This window comes from Cetorhinus maximus, chromosome 8 (genome assembly GCF_964194155.1).
Source record: "Cetorhinus maximus chromosome 8, sCetMax3.hap1.1, whole genome shotgun sequence".
NCBI lineage: Eukaryota > Metazoa > Chordata > Chondrichthyes > Lamniformes > Cetorhinidae > Cetorhinus > Cetorhinus maximus.
This window is the reverse complement of record NC_135886.1, coordinates 42,041,441-42,061,139: the sequence shown is the minus strand read 5'-3', so window position 1 is coordinate 42,061,139 and position 19,699 is coordinate 42,041,441. Positions and strand designations below refer to the sequence as shown.

General features: G+C 44.5%; 1 protein-coding gene across 1 annotated transcript in view; it reads left to right on the top strand.

The window, feature by feature from the left end:
* Positions 1 to 19,699, top strand: part of LOC144683582 (signal peptide, CUB and EGF-like domain-containing protein 3) — a 421,925-nt gene that overhangs the window by 164,671 nt on the left and 237,555 nt on the right. Inside the window, exon 4 of the mRNA XM_078546743.1 lies at positions 18,281 to 18,415. Coding sequence (XP_078402869.1) covers positions 18,281 to 18,415 — 135 coding nt within the window. The remainder of the gene's footprint in view (positions 1 to 18,280; positions 18,416 to 19,699) is intronic.

Sequence of the window (19,699 nt, the reverse complement as noted above, 5' to 3'; positions counted from 1 at the left end):
ATTATCAAAGCTCACTGGTTCATCATTATCCCTCTAGCTATTGAGTTCAATGTAAGGAAAATCAGGTGGGGATAGAACAAGGGCTGACCCAGTATCGTGTTTTCTGCTACCTCTGATAATGATCGATTGTTCAATTGCATTCCATTTCACCGTTATATTTTTATTACACAAATGATCATGAAAAAACAAATGCGTTTGAACAAGACAAGGGACCAAATAGAGTGCTATGATCTCCTTGCTGCTTTCCCTAATTATTACCATTTCACTTTAGGACAAAGCTTTATCAGGAATAATCTACTTTTGAAGGGTAGTTGCGTGAAAGCAGGAATTGGCAACCTTAACAAGAAGAAATACTTTAAAAACTTAGTCAAAAACACAAAATCTTGCAAGCTACAGTGCTGTTACATATGCGCCAATAATATTGAAAAACAAAACAGACACATTTCAACAACATTTTAAAGGTTTTTACAAGAAATGTTGATAATTGAATGATGCTTTCTCACAAGTGCAATATTAATAAAAGGTTGAAAGAAACAAAGCAAATGGCCACCAAAATGGGTTTGATCGATGAAGTTGTGAGTCCTTAATGAGCTGCATGTAGCTTCAGAGCCACAGGTTGTAGACCACTGGTGTATGGAATTTAATATTGGCAGTGGTGTTCTTACCTGCTGGCTGGAGCCCTGTGTCGCCTCAATTGTAGGTCCACCAGTATGAAGTGTCCATTAGCACTTAATGCTCAGTGGCAGGCCTTCCCTCAGATTTAGGACCCCAAGGTGGACATCCTGCCCCCTTCCCCCCATCCTCCCAAGAGCTGCCCACCAGTCAGAAGCTAGCAGCTCCCCATTTCCCCATTGCCTGTCAGCGCCACTGGGAGTGATGTCAGCTGCCAGTAATGCACCCACCAGAGGTCTGGATTGCCGAGGAACAATTGAATGAGGGCAGGATGGGAGTCGCGAGGACGGGGGTCACTGGCTGGGGGTAGGGGGGAGGGGTGTGTTGTGAGAAAGAGCCTGGGGTAGCTTTCAGTGGGCCCCCTCACTGCTCCCCCCGCCTTCCCAGATACTTTGATCAGACATTGAATGCCTTTGACTAAGGGACCCCATCACATTCTCCCCCACCCCAAAACCAGGAGCCCCCAAGCAAACACAACCAGGTTTACTTTTCGGACTTCCTGTGTAGTGACTCTCCCGTCCGTCACATTAGGATGATGCCCTAAGTAAGCATCAGTTGCCCATTTAAGGACCTCAGTTCGCATCTGTGTCAGACATGAAGGCTGTCCAGGAGCCTTCCTGCTCTGGACTTAATCGGACAGAGCTGGGAAGGCGATGGAGTCCTCAGCCTGCACCCTCTCGCCCAATTAAATGCTTCCGCCACTTCCAAACCTGCCACCAGGGGGCACTAAATTCCACCCAAAATGTGTGGTTACTGTTATTTGACAATGATCTAAGTATCTACACGGCATTTGAATAATATATATTTTAACTGAAAATTATTTTCTGCTTGGCCACAGAAGGGGCTAGTGGCTCGCATTTTTGTTAAAATGCTGCCTTTTGATCTGCCAGCTCATGAAGCAAACAGCCTCTGAATTTCTTGGTCTCCTGTGATATACATTTCCATCCTCCATGCGCTGAAGGCAATGTGTAAACGTGAGCCAGAAGTACATTTCACTGACAATCACGTACTTATTTGTCAGAATTACATGTAGTTTCACATTTCTGAATAAATTGAATTAATCGTGGTTTGGTAGGGGCTTTGTAATGGAGATAATCCCATCACTTTTTCCTCAGTACAAACTTCACAACAATTAGTAAATCTTGACAAGAACTCTCCCCACTAAAGTAAAGGGAAGTTTGCTTTGGTAACGTTAATTTTTGTATCTGCAGTGCCGCGTCCTGTTCATTGCCACTTTCTGCTGCATTTCCTGATTTGTCCTCACTTTCCTGGTTATGGGTTTTTCTCCATTCCTTTGTCTACCCTTTGGGGTGCTGCTCACCATCACGGAGTTTAGAGACTACAGTTTGGGACATGGGACAAGTCCCCTCTATTGAACATTAATGAAACTGACATTTGTGCAGAGTCATTTTACCTACAATAAAGAGGATGGGTATCCCTGTCGCCTGTCGCAGAACTATATCTCCTCCTCATATTGCAAGGAAATTACATTGAAAAGACAACATGGGAACTTAAAAGGTGGAGATGGGGGAGGGGTGGACAGGAGAAACCAGAGGTTGGGGCGTGTTACAGTTCACAGTTCAGGGAGTCCAAGTTGCTGTGGCAACATGCACTTTTATGTGCATGTTGTAGTCCCGGAGCTATGTATAGTGACGGTAGAGGCTCAAACTTGCTTTCCATCACGTGGCTGACCATGAATCCCTCCCGAGCTTACCACCTGCCATTGGTGGGTGTTGGAAGGATTTGCAGGTTGGTACTCAGCCTGTTTGGCTACGTTCCCAGAACGAAAATACAGTAAAAACTGGGAAATAAGAACACTGGTCTGAACTGGTTTTCCCTTCTGGGCTATGGCCATGCCTTCCTTGGCCATCAAGACCTAGAGTGGGGCTCAAACCCAGAGCTTCTGGCTCAGAGACAGGGACACTACCCACTGCACGATAAGACCCTCCACATAAACCAAAGGCAAGAGGAGAATCCAGAAGAAGCTCTTCAATATTAATGTAAAATTACCAGATGCAATCCACAGGTTACATTCATACGGTCCCATTGGGATGAGGGCCATTGTATTCCATCGAGCTTTTGTGTCTCTTCATTTTTTTTTTACCGCCTTCAATCCACTTATTAGGCACACATTCATCGAGTTTCTTTGTCTTTTGTCAAAAATGTGGTTCATGGTGTAGGGGCCTCTTTCTGTGCCTTGCTGTGTTGAAGCCACCATGCAGCATTTTCTTAATGGACAATTCAAACTTGCTGGGGGTATGTCATGAATGAACACAGGAACACAAGAAATGGGAAATTCTAAGCTCTATTTGCTCTTCAAATTCACTGAATCCACTGCTTTAACTGCAAGGTTTGTGTTGAAATCAGTTGAGAAAGTAACCAGCTAGTGCTTTGTTTGTCAGCCTATTCATTCAAAATGAGTTATATTTCTTAAAGAACAAATGTAAAACCTCTGAGTCTAAACTCAGCCTTCACCAACAAGAGGGTGTCTCTGGCTGACCTTGGTGCTGTTACTCTGAAACAGCCACCAATGGACCCTCCTTTTATAATGTAATTGTTCAACAGATAACACTTAATCTGGTTGCAAGCTGCACAGAACACAAAAATCTCCAGTTCATGCCAAGTTCACAAGAAAGGCCATTCTGCCATGTCTGATCATTCATTCATTCAGAAAGAAAAACACCACTGGTCCCTTCATCAGAGCATCCAACTAGGGTTGCCAACTGTGATTGAACGTATTCTTGCAGGTATCATCCCATGACTTGCCCCATGCTTGAGCTATTACATGTTTCGTCTTGGGTTCGGGGTATAGATGGGGTTTCTTTAGGGCTTGCCTGTTATTCTAAGAATGCTACCATAGACTGTTACTTGTAAAAAAACCATTCTTGTTTATTTATAGATCTATGTACATCTCAGTATTCTACACCAGATTGTACTTCTGCTTCCCACCAGATCGCAGTCTCTTAGTAATGTGACATTGCATCATTGTTACATCAGTATCATATGCTCCTTGTGTTAACCCTTTATGTTAGTCAGCCAGCACATCCATCCTTGTGGTGCACTGCCTTCCTACACCAGTTGGAACGCAAAAAGACTCATTACCCAATTGGATGATGCTTGGCTGTCAGCCAAATTATTTCCCCAGTTTCAATATTTTTATATCTGGCAAAGAGAAATGTTCAAAGGAAATGAGCAAAAAACCAACCTTTTATAACACCTCAATTATTTCTCTCCAGGCTTGCACACAGCAGGGTCCTGGAGATTGACCCTTAATGCCTGGAGCCTCCAGGCCAACCCTGGAGGGTTGGCAACCCTACATCCAATTAACTTTACCTGCGTCACTGACAAAAGGGAAGGTTTGTGATAGGGTGGAAAGCAGGAGAGATTTAAATTGCAAAAGCGATTATGGTGCAAGGAAATGACCAAGGGACAGGTAAAGAAACAAAGGATAGGTCTGGAGGAGCTGTTAATGACAAAGGCAGATTCATTTCCAGCAACTGCTGCCTTAAAAAATAGGGGCAGAGGTTATGATCTGAAATTGTTGAACTCAATGTTGAGTCTGGAAAGCTGCAAAGTGCCTAATTGAAAGTTGAGTTGCTGATCCTCGTGCTTTAGTTGAGCTTCATTAGAACTGTGTAGGGTGACCAGGCCAGAGAGACCAAAGCTGGAGTGGACCAGAGAATTAATTATGTCTGCCAGGACTTCCCTAATCTCTCTGCTTTCAAGGTCGCTCATTACCAACTTGATCTGAGGGCTGCTTTTTGGGGCTTTCTTTCTTTTTGGTTCTTGAAACAATTATGCATCTTACCTGCAGATCGAGGATCTAAATCATACGCTGCCAGGCCACAATGTAGTCAGAACTTTACACATAAGTGAGGTAGCTTTGCCAAGCACAGGGCTGGATATCCCCAAAGAACATGAAGCTTACCGAGCAAGGTTCGAAAAGGCCCAACACTTCAGTTCTCAGTGTCAGTGATGGATGAGGAAACAGCCTTTTTTATAAAAAAAGGAACACTGGAGGGCATACTTAAAAACTTCATTTGAACAACTCGGTCTTGGAAAGAAAAAAGGCAATTGTGCTTGAGGGCAGATAGGGTAAGATTAATCAAAGTGACAAGATCAAGAGGTAAGAGAATTAAATGGCAACCACATCAAAAGTGACATTTCATCTCACAAATGGTCTGTAGGCAGGCCAACACTGGGGGAACCTACACTTTAAAATGCCACTAAGGACAGAAAGAGCTTTGTCTAAAATCGCTTGCAATCAGCAGCCCCAGAATGGAGCCTGAGCCGACTAGAGTGTGTGGAGGAACTATTGCTTCTCCACATCACCATGCCAATGTAGTTCTCAGCTTCTTATCTTTGCTGTTTATTTCACGAAATGAGCGATATTCCTGTTTTTCTGAAACAGTGCACACATTGTATTTTTTTTTTGAGTGTAGATGATTTGAGAAAGTGAACTGGCTCAGCTTGCTCATGTTCTGTAATTGGAATGATGGGCTGTAGATTTGTATAAAATTGCTGAGTTATCTGCATTTGGTCATGATCTAGTGTGGAGGAGTTGTGTGGAGGGCGAACACCATCAAATACAGCAGAAGGCAAGGACCGTTTTATTGAGTGGCTGCACTGAGTTATCAGGAGAAGCTTCAGAATGGGTCCAATGACATGGGGGAAGGTCATACCCAACAATTTTAGGGGAAAATATGAATTTGGCTCTCAAAAGAAAAAAAATAATGCTTCACCTGTACGTTAAGTATCCTGGCAGTATTTACATATGTTAGAAGGGGAAAAAGTCACACAGTGCACAAAGGTTCCTTCAGTTTACAAGGAAATACATGTCTCGTGTCAGTGCAGAAAGGAAAATGCTTAAAAAAAAAACAAATCAACTTCGCTAGGAACACATGTTTTCTGCCTGACTCCAAAATTCTTCTTCCATCATCACCTCCAGCTTTCAGAGTAATACTGCCTTGAGTTATGTTATGTCCATCACTCAAATGGTGGGCAAGTTAAATATTTGAGATACATTTGGTAGATTATGTTTCTTCACTATTTAGCACATTATTGAAAAGCAATATCATTGTTTCTGTACAGGTTTGAGTTAAGAATATACATGGGGCTGAATTTTTAGGCCCAAATGGGGGAAGAGCATGGAGTGGGTGAGTGTGAATTTGCACCACTGGCCAAGCATGCTGGTTCCTTGGCTTCATCCTGCCCCTGGGCTATTTTCCTGGAGGCAGGATTGGGTGGGGGTGGGGGGAATGCAACAGGGCTACACACTCGCAAGTGATGAGCAGCCAATTGACCTCATTAAAGGCCTATAAAGGCCTGGCGCCGGAGGTTGACTGGAATTTTCCCCTTGGCTTCCAAGTGCCCAGAGAAGTTGGGGAACAATGTAGCTGCCTGGAGGGTGACCAGCATTCCAGGCTGGTAAAGACCTTTCCTGTCAGGGTGATAACGGAACAGGTCTAGGTGCGACTTAAGACATGGTTAACAATTAAGAAATACTTCTTCATGCAATGGGTGGCACAGGGTGGTGGGTGAAGGTACTTGGTACGAGTTAGAACATGAGTGGCAGAGTTTAGGATGCCCTGAAGTTTATGGAAGGTAGAACATGGAAGACTGGCTAGGAGTGAGTTAGAATAGTCAAGCATTGGGGTAATCAGGGCATCATCATCCTCCTTGGGTTTCAGCAGCAGATGAGCTGAGGCAAGGTAAAGTTAGGTGATGAGGGAACCAAATGTATTATTTCCAAGTTTGCTGATGACACAAAACTAGGTGGGAACGTGAGTGGTGAGGAGGATGTTAAGAGGCCTGAAGGCAATTTAGACAAGTTGAGTGGGTGGGCAAATACATGGCAGATGCAGTATAATGTGGGTAAGCGTGAAGTTATCCACTTTGGTAGGAAATGCAGAATGGCAAAGCATTATTTAAATGGTGATAGATTGGGAAATGTTGATGTACAAAGGGACCTGGGTGTCCTGTACACCAATCACTGAAAGCAAGCATGCAGGTGCAGCAAGCAGTTAGGAAGGCAAATGGTATGTTGGTCTTCATTGTGAGAAGACTTGAGTACAGGAGCAAGGTCTTAGTGCAGCTGTACAGGGCCTTGGTGAGACCACACCTGGAGTATTGTATGCAGTTTTGGTCTCCTTACCTAAGAAAGGATATACTTGCCACAGAGGAATTGCAACGAAGGTTCGTCAGACTGATTCCTGGGATGGCAGGATTATCGTATGAGGAGAGATTGGGCCGACTAGGCCTGTATTCACTGGAGTTTAGAAGAGTGAGAGGGGATCTTATTGAAACGTGTAAAATTCTGACAGGGATGGGCAGACTGGATGCAGGGATGATATTTCCTCTGGCTGGGGGGTCTAGAACAAAGGGTCACAATTTCAGGATATGGGGTAGACCATTTAGGGCTGAGATGAGAAGAAACTTCTTCATTCAGAGGGTGGTGAACCTGTGGAATTCTCTACCATAGAGGACTGTGGAGGCCAGGTGGCTGAATATATTTAAGAAGGAAATAGATTTCTAGACTCTAAAAGCGTCAAGGGGTATGGGGAGAGAGCAGGAGTATGGTGCTGAGATAGAGAATCAGCCATGATCACATTAAATAGCACAGCAGGCTCAAAGGGTCGAATGACTTACCCCTGCTCCTATTTTCTATGTTTCTATGATGTTGTGGAGGTGGAAATAGGTGGCCTTGGAGAAGGCATAGATACGTTGTCAGAAGCTCATCTCAAGATCACATATGACGCCAAGGTTGCACACAGTCTAGTTCAGCCTCAGACAGTTGTTAGGGAGAGGGATGGAGTCAGTGGACAGGGAACAGAATTTGTAGCAGAGACATTAGACAACGGCATCAGTCTTCCCAATATTTAATTGGACAAACAATTTGACAATTTAGAGACAGTAGAGGGGTTGAGGGAGGTAGTGGTGTGGCAAAGTCAGGTGTCATCAATGTACATGTGAAAACCAATGTGGGCCGGAAATTTCGGGCCCTGTCGCGGGTGGGACCTGCCGCGGGACCGGAAGATCCCGATGGCAGGCGGGTGAGGAAAATCCCGCTGGTGGTCTTTTCGCAGCCATTTAGTAAAACACAAGGAAAAGCTGCAGCGCAAAGGGATAAGATATTCACCTAATCCCTCTATCTGGATGAGAGAAAATTTGTTTTGTTGCACAAATCAAATCTTTTTGCAAAATTCTACTGAATATTTGCAAGGATATGAGTCATATGACTGAAAAGCACCACATATCACATATGTACAGGCTCCACTCTGGTCTGTAGATGAGTAACTGGTTGTTAGTGAAAATTCGGACAGGGTTGGCAGATCTGTTTCTTTGAACAAAAACATGCATTTGTGCATTTCTTATTGTACATTTAACTGAACCAAGCCTCATAGGAGGAGACTACTCAGCACCTCAAGCCTCAGTTAGATCATCAATTTGTATCTTTGTATCTTAACTCCATCTACCCACCTTAGTTCCGTAACTCTTAATAGCCTTGCCAAACAAAAAGTTATTGTCAAAATCCCACTGTTGTGACGTCCTTTATGAAAACCCAATGTTGAGAACCCTGAGGGCTGATTTTACCCTCCACTGCTGGCGAGTTTGAAGGTAGGGGGCACGTAAACGTCATGATAAGTTCCGCCCTCCCCCCCAACCCCCCCACCACCCCTGACCTGCCTGAAATTTTACATGGGTCGGGGGAGGCACCAGGCAGCAGCCCCCAATCCCTCAGGCCTGCTGACCAGTTAAGGGTCTCATTCCATCCACAACAGGGGGAGATCCAAGCCACCAGGGAAACCTGGCAACTTTACTTGCAAGGACTACTGTCAGGCAAGGGGGCAGACCTCCCCACAAGGTCACCTCCCTTAACCCTCCACCTGGTCTCTTGGCCCCAACTCCCTACTGCCACACGCCCTTGCTGAGACATCCCCCCCCCCCTGACCCTGGACTACCTGGGCTCCTTGGTATTGTGGGACTGCATGTAGTCCCAGTGGTGCCCTCCACTCCCGTCTGGCTCTGCTGGAACTACAGAACTGCCAACCATCCGATTGGCTGGCAGCTCCCTAAGGAGGGACTTCCTCCCGAGAAAGGTGCGAAAGTCTCACCTGAAAGCAATTAATGCTTCTCCCAGAGTTAAATTGTGGTGGGGCAGCTGTTGAGAGTGTGGCAGGCTGCCCCCTGACTTTTTAGCCCTGGGGGCAGGAACCGTGGCGCTCTGTAAAATCTTGGCCTAAGTGTGTGCTGCAAACTTAACATCCGAAATTATTTAGTACCTTTCCCCTCCTCACTGGATGGTGCCTTGGGTTGAACAGATAAGGAGGAGCGTGTCTGAAATTTAACTCACTCAGGACATGGGACAATATAAATTTGATAATGGAATCTAAAGTGTATTAAATGCTGGATTTTGCACTTCTTACTTTGATCACTTCACTGAAAGATTCATTATTTTTCAGAGTTTAAGATTTTGACTGATGATATAAATTCTGAATGTAAATAAACTATTGGTACTCAAATAAATGAATAGCAGAACAATGGACTTTTAAAGTATAGAACCACACACTTAATGTGCCTCAAGATTAATTGCTCAACAATTAGCTTGTGCATATTCTAAAAGCAGGACTCAAAAGCACTCTGAATCATTACTTTATTTTAATTATGTTACTGTAGTTCTGCATGTACACAATGGTCCTCTTTCCAAAATAGTGGCCCTGACCATGTTGGGGGACATTGACTGAACTACCTGCATTAATATAGCAGCTTTCACATCCCAAAGTTCTTCACAGCCAATCAGCTACATTTGAAGAGCAGGCACGGCTGTTATGTAGGAAAATTTGACGACCCATTTGCACACAGCAAGACCCCATAAACAGCAATGAACAAAATTACCAATTACTCTGTTTTGGTGGTGTTAGTTGAGAATGAATGTTGATCTCACTTTGCGAACTTGCCAGCTCTTCTTAAAATGGTGCCAGTGAATCCTTTATGAGCAGCACCAGAGGGGAAAGATCCTCATTTCTTAATTTTGCATCTGAAAGATAGTGAACCGGAATTTGCATCCCGACACTGGGCAAACTCACCTGGGTGGCTGATAATGGAGGCGGGGGGGGCCATAAATATAAATTTCCTAACCGATTCCCGCCAGCCGCTATTTTGACTGATGCAAGAAATGTAGTGGGTTGTGACCCAACACGCAATCAAAAATGATGTCGGATTGAGCCTTTTAAATGCCTGCCTTAGTTCTGAAATTCCCTGACTTTGAGATTTTTAACAAGGTGGGTGGGGTCCTGTGTGAAAGTCAGCTTGTGAACCTTGGCAGAAGCCTGTTGTGGAAAGGAGAACCTATTGACAGGTATGTTTAAAAAGCGTGCCAAATTTCATAGTTAGATGCTACGTGATAAGTGAAGTATGTGTGTGGGTTTATTTGGAAATGGCCTGAATCATGATTCCCAACTCAAAGGAGAAAATCTGGTCCTCTATCTCTAAAGGTGCAGCTTTGCTTCAGCACTACATACATACATACAGAGTCTACATACTATACTTGCTCTTGCTACACATTTGGTCTACATTTAACTTTGAAAATAATGGAAATTCCTTATGTAAACAGGTCCTGATGGCACTAGGGGTTTTGTTGACACAGTTGTGCAGTGGAATCCCATTATGAATGCTTGGCTGAATTCCAAATCACACTAATGGATTTGGCCCAGCTGGGGTTGTTTACACAGCTGTCAAGGGGACTGTGAGCTTGCTTGATTGACAGTTTTAATACAGAGATTGACTATGGCGCTCTGTCTTTAAAAGGTAAGTGACTGTTAAACTGACCAGCATTGTTTAAGTGTTCAGATGCATTCAGGTACTTTCTCCAGTGGATAAAGATCTCTTATGCATTCAACAATATTGAGATTGAGGTATTAATGTGTCATCAAGACCCTGTGCATTGATTTTTTTTGTATTGATTTCAAAGTCCAGACATCTGTTGAGCCTTCAAAGGTTCTATTGGATATAGCTCTGGAGGTTATGTTGACACGGTTGTACCACAGAATCTCATTGTGAACGCTTGGCTGAAGGTCCAAACCACACTAATGGATTTGACTCAGCTGGGGTTGTTTACACAGCTGTCAAGGGGACTGTGCGCTTGCACAATTGACGGTTTTACTTCTATTTAATAGGTTTAGCTTTCTTTGAAATAGTTTTTGAATGGCTGTTTGTTTATTTTGACAGATTTATAAACATTTAAGAGGAGTATATTTTTTAATGTGCAGTTTGAATGACTGTGTGTTTGATCGGCAGTTTTATGAGCTCCTAAGAGGAGGAACTTTTTTCAAGTGGAATTTGAATGGATGGTTGCTTATTTTAATGATTTTGTGAGCATTTCAAAGACTTCCCAGTCTTATTATAGGGCTCATGTGTTCTGTCCATAGTGAATGGGCATGGAGGATACATAGGGGCTATGGAGGATGTATGGGGGGGGGATGGTATAGAGGCATGTTGAAGGCATTGGAGATATGAGGGAACATGGAGGGGGCATGCTGGGTGGGTGGGGGAGTGAGGGGTGAGGGCTAGAGGGCCTTATAGTCATGAGCAGAACTGGGCCAATGTCCCAGTGAAAGGGGAGGTAAGCTTTCTAACCTATCTGTTTTGCCATCCGCCTGGCTCCGTTCCCACTTTGGGCCTGCTTTGGGAGGCAGCAGCCCCAACTACACTCTGACCCCGACTCCACAGAGGAAAAATAACGTCTGTGCGGGTTTATTTGGAAATGGTCCGAATCATGATTCCCAACTCAAAGGAGAAAATCCGGCCCTATATTTCTAAAAATGCAGCTTTGCTTCAGCACTGTACAGAAGCATGAGCCTAAGCAATGGTGCTCAAGTCCTAGTCTCAGACTTGAACCAGCAAAAGCCTGCCCCTGTGCAGAGCTGACACACTAAAGAGCAATAATCTATGTATATTATACTAAAATTGTTGTGAATCAGTGAATTTCCTGTCCACATACTAACTTGCTGTTGTCACACATTTGGTCAAAATCTAACTTGGAAAATAATAGGAATTCCCTATATAAACAGGTCTTGATGGTACTGTGGCTATAGATTTTATGGCCATTACATGATATAGTTCCACTGTAAACTGAACAGTCTCCACCACTTACACTGCCCACGCTCCTCATGAGTAACTCCCTAAACCGGACAAATGGCGCTAACCATTTCTCATTTCACGTTGAACCCAGTGGCAGTATGGATACAAAATTGGCCAAGTGCCAGGAAGCAGAGAGTAGTGAATGGTTGTTTTTTGAATTGAAGAAAGGTAGACAAGTGTTGCCTAGTGACCCACTGCATTTTGTGATCTTTATTAATTACTTGAATATGGGTGTACCGGGCACAAATTAAAAATTTGCAGATGCCACACAACTTGGAAGCTTAACGAACAGTGAAGAAGATGGTGAAAAGCTTCAACAACACGTCTCTTTCTCAGCAATACTCAGATTCCATAATTACTGCTATTAATGTATTAAGCACACTGACTCTTTTGGGCAGTTCAATAAGTTTCTATCCTGTACTTACCCATCTAAAAGATTGCTTTTTTCAAGCAAAGTCAGATCTTCAAACAGTTTCAATCAGCCCTTTGCAGCTTAATTGTTACCCCAGTGATGAGATTTTGGATGTAGCTCTAACAATTAAAAGATGCAGTTGTTAAGTGAGATTTCCTGCTTTTGTTTTACTGGCAAATATAGTGGGCAAACTGTGTTCACATCACCACCTATAGCGGGCAAGCTGTGTTCACATCACCACCTATAGCGGGCAAGCTGTGTTCACATCACCACCTATAGTGGGCAAGCTGTGTTCACATCACCACCTATAGCGGGCAAGCTGTGTTCACATCACCACCTATAGCGGGCAAGCTGTGTTCACATCACCACCTATAGCGGGCAAGCTGTGTTCACATCACCACCTATAGCGGGCAAGCTGTGTTCACATCACCACCTATAGCGGGCAAGCTGTGTTCACATCACCACCTATAGCGGGCAAGCTGTGTTCACATCACCACCTATAGCGGGCAAGCTGTGTTCACATCACCACCTATAGCGGGCAAGCTGTGTTCACATCACCACCTATAGCGGGCAAGCTGTGTTCACATCACCACCTATAGCGGGCAAGCTGTGTTCACATCACCACCTATAGCGGGCAAGCTGTGTTCACATCACCACCTATAGCGGGTAAGCTGTGTTCCCATCACCACCTATAGCGGGCAAGCTGTGTTCAAATCACCACCTATAGCGGGCAAGCTGTGTTCACATCACCACCTATAGTGGGCAAGCTGTGTTCACACCACCACCTATAGTGGGCAAGCTGTGTTCACATCACCACCTATAGCGGGTAAGCTGTGTTCACATCACCACGTGTAGCGGGCAAGCTGTGTTCACATCACCACGTGTAGCGGGCAAGCTGTGTTCACATCACCACCTATAGCGGGCAAACTGTGTTCACATCACCACCTATAGCGGGCAAGCTGTGTTCACATCACCACCTATAGTGGGCAAGCTGTGTTCACATCGCTGTCTATAGTGGGCAAGCTGTGTTCACATCACCACCTATAGTGGGCAAACTGTGTTCACATCACCAGGTGTAGCGGGCAAACTATATTCACATCACTGTGCCCGTTATAAATGTGAGAACTGTACCCGTAAAGCCTCTAGGACACTCAGTAATGCCACATTTTATCAGTTGGTGATATTAAAAATCTAATTTTTGCAAGTACATAGCTGAGTAGAAACCTGTGAAAGAGAAAGACCCTGATAAAGGAGTTTCACTCCAAACATTATTCTGTCTTTCTGCCCCAGGTAATTTGTATGTCTGCCATTTACTGTTTTTATTTCAGACTTACATTGTTGACTTTTTACTTTCCTTTTTAACCTCAGGCTAATGTTAGTTTCTTGTTAAAAATGCTGTAACGGGTTAGATACCAATTATGCAAGACCTGGGCATTAAATCCTGGAATTTTTAATGATATTTAATTATGCCTTTAGGTTCCATTAAAAGAAACTGATGCAGTCCTGTATAGACGAACAGTTAATAGACTGAGTAGGTGGGACTTCTGGCAAAAAACAAATTCCATGGATTGTAGCTGACAGCTGGCTCGAGGTTTAATTCCTGGTAAAGGACCAAACTGTTCTTTGCTTAGAAATCTGAGCTACAACATTCAAGGCAAGGAATTGAGTTTGTCGTTGCCCATTTTGGGTGCGACAACTCTTGTCAGAGTTCTAAAATGGTACCCGCGGTGCATGCGCACACTCGAGGGGAGACTTGCACCCAGCGCCATATTGATGAGGGCATTAGTGCGCTGTGCAGTAAACACGAGGGGGAAGTATGCAGAGCAGGGAAGTCATGACACCTATCAGCATGCAGCTCTGATTTGAAGCCAGCGCTGCCAGTTAAGAGCCCAACTCACCATCCTATGTCCTTTTTTAGCCTTGCATAACTAAACATTTGTTCAGCAGCAGGAAACATACCTCCACTAGCATCAACGACTCTCAGGTTTATTGTGGGTTCAGTTCTACCAGCTGTCGTTACAATTGTACAATTGCTTGGTGCCTTCTATAAGAGTTTAAAGTTGCAACGGTCTACAAGGAGCAGTGTGGCATGTTCTGAAAGGGTTTTCCCTGACCTCAAGGCTTCTTACACCAGCATTCATGCAATGAAAGCCATGCTACCTCACGCAATGTGACAGGATAGACCACTGGTGTGCTGAAGCATTGGCCTGGATCTTCTGCAAAGTGGCAAACATCACCGGATCGCCACTCTGGCCATACTGCTCTGTGTCCTGACGTAGTTCCGCATTTCTGGCCGGGTTTTCCGAGCCCGGCTTCTCCAGAAATGCAGAGCGTACAGTCCATCAGAAAACTCCATCGCAGTGTATTAGCGCTGTGGGGGAATGCCTGGACACTCCTTTTTATGGCACTGGCTGCAGTAGGGTAAGTTTAAATGTTCAGTGTGAATGGATGAATGGATGACTGAGTCAGTGGTGGGTAGGATGGGTGAGGTAGGTGAGTAGGGTGGTAGGTGGGTAGGGTGGCTGGTAGGTGAGTAGGGTAGCAGGTGGTAGATGGGTGAGGTGGCAAATGGGTAGAGTGGCAGGTGGGTGAGGTGGTTAGGTGGATCAGAAGGTAGTTAGGTGGTGGAGCTGGTCAGGTCAGGTCGGGAGGGATAGTCGGAGGGTCAGGGTGGGTTAGTCGGGGGGTAGTTGGGTGGTTTGGGGTGGAGTTGAGGTCGAGGAGAGAATCGAGGGTGGTTTCAGTGTGTGATTGGGGGTCAGTTCTGTACTTCCCCAGGAGTTAGACTAGGACTTTTCTGCCTCCCATTCCTGGGTAACTGGTCACTGTTTCAGGTGAGTAGGTCAGAACTGTCCCAAGTCTTTGACTCTAACTCGGAGTTGGAGACATTCGTGAAGGGTCCTGAAGAGCAGGGGAATTGCTTATCAGAAAATCAAACTTCCCGGGTAATTCCCTCGGTGATCAGTGCGTCGGGACTTCCACATGGTCCCAATGGGCATCTTGGGTTGTATGTCCAGAGTGGGTAGGGCAGTGAGTGGGAGGGGCAGCGAGAGGGATGGATGGCGAGCGGGAGGGGTGGTGTGCGGGTGGGTGGGAGGGTCGCTGAGTGGGACTGTCAGCAAATGGAAGGGTCAAAAATTTTGGCAAGCAGGAGGGAGACAGTAAGCAGGGGGTTGGCAAGCGGGAGGTAAGTAGAAAGAGTTATTAAGCTATTAAGAGTTAGTGAGTTATTAAATACATTAGTAACTGTACACTTGGCATACTGTGTACAGTATTAATGTGTTTATCTTTTATAATCATTTCTTTGTGTTGTTTTTGAAGAAATAGATCACAATGAATCTGTTAGTATTTTTAAAATTCTGCTTGCGGCCCAATTAAAGTTTTCCAATATCCCAATTGGCCCTCACTATTTTTCTAGTGAATACCACTGTCCTATCTTAGTAGCCCCAGAAAGGCTGGTGGAAGGCTGCTGACTCTCAGTGGGCGAGACTGCAGATGACCATGCAGGATTACTTCAAGAATGTCGGCCTTTGGACTGCACCACCTCAGCATTGACAACATCAGCCTGGGCTGTCTGGCTGAGAGACAACAGCATGGGACTGACATAATGACAGCAGTGGGAGGATGAATGCTGTCATCCCGACAGAGGACAGAAGGTTCATGTTCCATGGTGGGACTGCCACTGCCCTGAGATGGCACTTTAGCAATCCTAATAGTCTAGGAGGATGGATTCCTGGACCGCGGTGACACCCTTGCAGGTCTCTGCACACTATAATCTACAGCCATGCTGGTAGCAGTCTGACCTTCCATTGCAGCACCCAGAGATTTGGGTGGCTGCTGCTTCTGCTGCGACGAAAGCTGACACATCAACCATCAGACGCTGAATCATGGTTGCCACAAGTGTGCGAATGGAGTTGGCCACCAGTTCCACACTGCACAGGATGGGCTCCAGTGTCTGTAAAAGCTCTGGACCGAATAGGTGCTGGCCCCTTCACTGCTCCTTGACGTTGCATGAGCGCTTTCTGGAAGTCCTGCCAATGCTCTAAGTATTTAACTGTGCATAACATGTGCAGCCAGTGAACAGCTAGTGCTGATTGCAAGCAGCAGCCATTCTAATGAGCTGAGAGTGTGAAGCTGTCATACTGCCTACATTACATTGGGCTTTTGGTGGGGTGGGGAGATGCAGGTTAATTGTGCATTGTGATCCCTGTGCCCATTTTCAGGAGCTATCCAGTTTAACTCTCTTAGTCGTTTAAATTTTGCTTCCCTTCTAACAGTCCTTCATACCTATTCCACAGTTATTGAAATACATCAATGGATATTCCTTTCTTATCTTAGTATTTTCCGGGAATGGCAATCTAGAGGTAGAAATTTCTATATGTGCTTTTCCTGTTACAGTCCAGCTTTTCAATTTTATTTCTCTGTGCTCCAATCTCTACGTGTTATCTTCTGAATACAGGTCTCGTACAGTGAAATAGTTTGATGCAAAAAGTACTTAAATAAAGGCAAAAATCAGATCCGAATCATTTGGTACTAAACTGTGATTTTTCACTTTACTTCAAGGTGTATGTTTGACCAGAATGGTTCAGATCGATTTTACTTACCTCTGAGAGTATTAATTCCCACTGGGAATATTGCTGAGTAATTAATTTCCCCCAATTTTACAGCTTTATTTTTAATCTAGCTTCAGGTTTCTTTGTTCCCTGAGGGAGACCTTTGCCAATATTTCTACCAGTACACGTCTTGAGTTGACTACTTGAGGCTGCGTGCTATTCGCTGGAGGTGACTCGCCCTCCAGTTTTGTCACTTGTGTCCCTATCCTGTTGGTAACCACCTGGCCTCTCTTCATTGCTTTTCCTGACAGAAAGGCTGAGATTTTGAGCACTGCATGTGGGGAAATAGCAGGTACAAACTGGACTTTGTTAGTATTCCAGCTGATGCTATGCATTTTGTTGTAGAACAAACCAATCTCATAGTGTAAAAGCAAAAAACTGCGGATGCTGGAAATTCAAAACAAAAACAAAAATACCTGGAAAAACTCAGCAGGTCTGGCAGCATCTGTGGAGAGGAGCACAGTTAACCTTTTGAGTCCGAATGACCCTTCAACAGATCTAAGTAAAAATAGAATAGAGGTGAAATATAAACTAGTTTAAGGGGGGGGGGTGGGACAAGTAGAGCTGGATAGAGGGCCAGTGATAGGTGGAGATAACCAAAAGATGTCACAGACAAAAGGACAAAGAGGTGTTGAAGGTGTGATATTATTTGAGGAATGTGCTAATTAAGGGTAGAAAGCAAGACAAGCAAGGTACAGATAGCCCTATTGGGGGTGGGGTGGGGTGACGGAATCAAAAAGGCTAAAAGGTAGAGATAAAACAATGGATGGAAATACATTTAAAAATAACGGAAGTAGGTGGGAAAAGAAAAATCTATATAAATTATTGGAAAAAAAAAGGGGGAGGGAATCGGAAAGGGGGTGGGGATAGAGGAGAGAGTTCATGATCTAAAATTGTTGAACTCAATGTTCAGTCCGGAAGGCTGTAAAGTGCCTAGTCGGAAGATGAGGTGCTGTTCCTCCAGTTTGCGTTGAGCTTCACTGGAACAATGCAGCAAGCCAAGGACGGACATGTGGGCATGAGAGCAGGGTGGAGTGTTGAAATGGCAAGCGACAGGGAGGTCTGGGTAATGCTTGTGGACAGACCGAAGGTGTTCTACAAAGCGGTCACCCAGTCTGCGTTTGGTCTTTCCAATGTAGAGGAAACCGCATAGTGTTATTTCTTCCCACAGTAGCTGATAAAGGCTGAGGGAGGGGGAGACAGTGAAAGTCCCTCCATCTTTGCAAATGTCTGATCCTCAATATATCAGGGATACAGGTTTACTGTCCTTTTTAGAGGGGCAATTTCTCTGCCTTCCATTCCATTTGCCAAGATGTGTTGTTCAGGGAAATGTGATTGGGGGTAGGAGGTTTGTGGTGAGACCATGTTAATCTCCAGTACAGTGGAATAAGAATATCATGTTCTGATTTTTTAAAAAGATATTTTCTGTATTCCTTTTCACTAGATGTGGATGAATGTGGAGATAGTAATGGTGGATGCCAGCAGATCTGCATCAATATGATGGGGAGCTACGAGTGCCGATGCCGGGAAGGATTCTTCCTCAGTGACAATCAGCATACGTGCATCCTGAGGCCTGAAGGTCAGACTCCATTTTATTATAAATGTCATCGGATTATAGATAAATTATAGTGGTTTCACTTTAATTTTACATTGTCGTTATCTCCTCTTTTCTTACTGTTCCATCTTCACAGAACTGACCTCTTCCAAAGAAACTGCTAGCTCTTGAATCTAACTGAGGGGGTGACTATTTGGCATCGGCACTGGGTCAGTTGGCCAAAGTGTTGCCCAGTTACCTCAGGACAGTAACTTGATTGTGAACCTCCTCTGACTTAGACGGTGATGTCAGTCTGTTTGTGAAGGATGTTACTTTACAACTTGATCTGTTGGAGGAAGCACACACTGAACATCAGTTTATATTTGTTTTGGATTGTCCTCCTAATTATTGTTTTGAGCTGTTAATGCCTTGGCAAACAAGACTTAGTTAGGTCGATAACTAACACGACTGTGTTAGGATATGAAATGCCTGCATCTCTTCCTATACTGGCTTTAATGTTGATGGTTTATAGGTGAGAGCCTTTTGACCACCCTGTCTTTTTAAACGGCTCTACAACTGGGGCATCAGCTATAAACAATATGGCAGGTATCATAATTAACTAAATGTTTATTTTGATATTTTAATTGTGATTAACTCATTATTTGCTGAGCATGTCACCTGAAAGCTCTTCAAACATGCAATTAGAACTATTTCTGCTCACCAAACTAACATAACTTGAGGAAGCTTAGCTGGAGCATAAACACCAGCATAAACCGAAGCAAAAGCAAAATGCATCAGATTCTGGAAGTCATAAATATAAACGGAACATTCTGGAAATGCTTATTCGATTTGGCTACACCTGTGGAGGGAGAAACAAAGTTAACAGGCTGAATTTTCCCAGGCCTACGGCGATGACTTTGGAGGTGGCAGGGGGTGCATTGAAATTGGGAAAGATGCACGTCAGATCAGCTCCCTGTTATGTTCCCACTTCCCTGCACTTTTCTTGGAGGCGGACCAGCAGGTTTGACAATAATCCATTCGGCAGTGGCTGAAAGCCAATTAAAGCTGATAATGAGCCACCGATCTGCAATTTCCCCCACTGCAAGGGATTTTCCCTGGGATACATGGGCCTCCCTCAGTGTCAGGAGCCCGAAAATGGGAATCAGAGGCAGTTTTGCAGTAGGAAGTGCGACCTGTGACTCTTAAGAGTTTAAATTTATTTCCGAACAGTGATTCACAAAAGGAGATCTATCCCCAGGCAGCAGGTATGCCCTTGCAGCCAGTTCATACAGACTGATGTCTTCACTCATGTTCACCCTGCTGCATCAG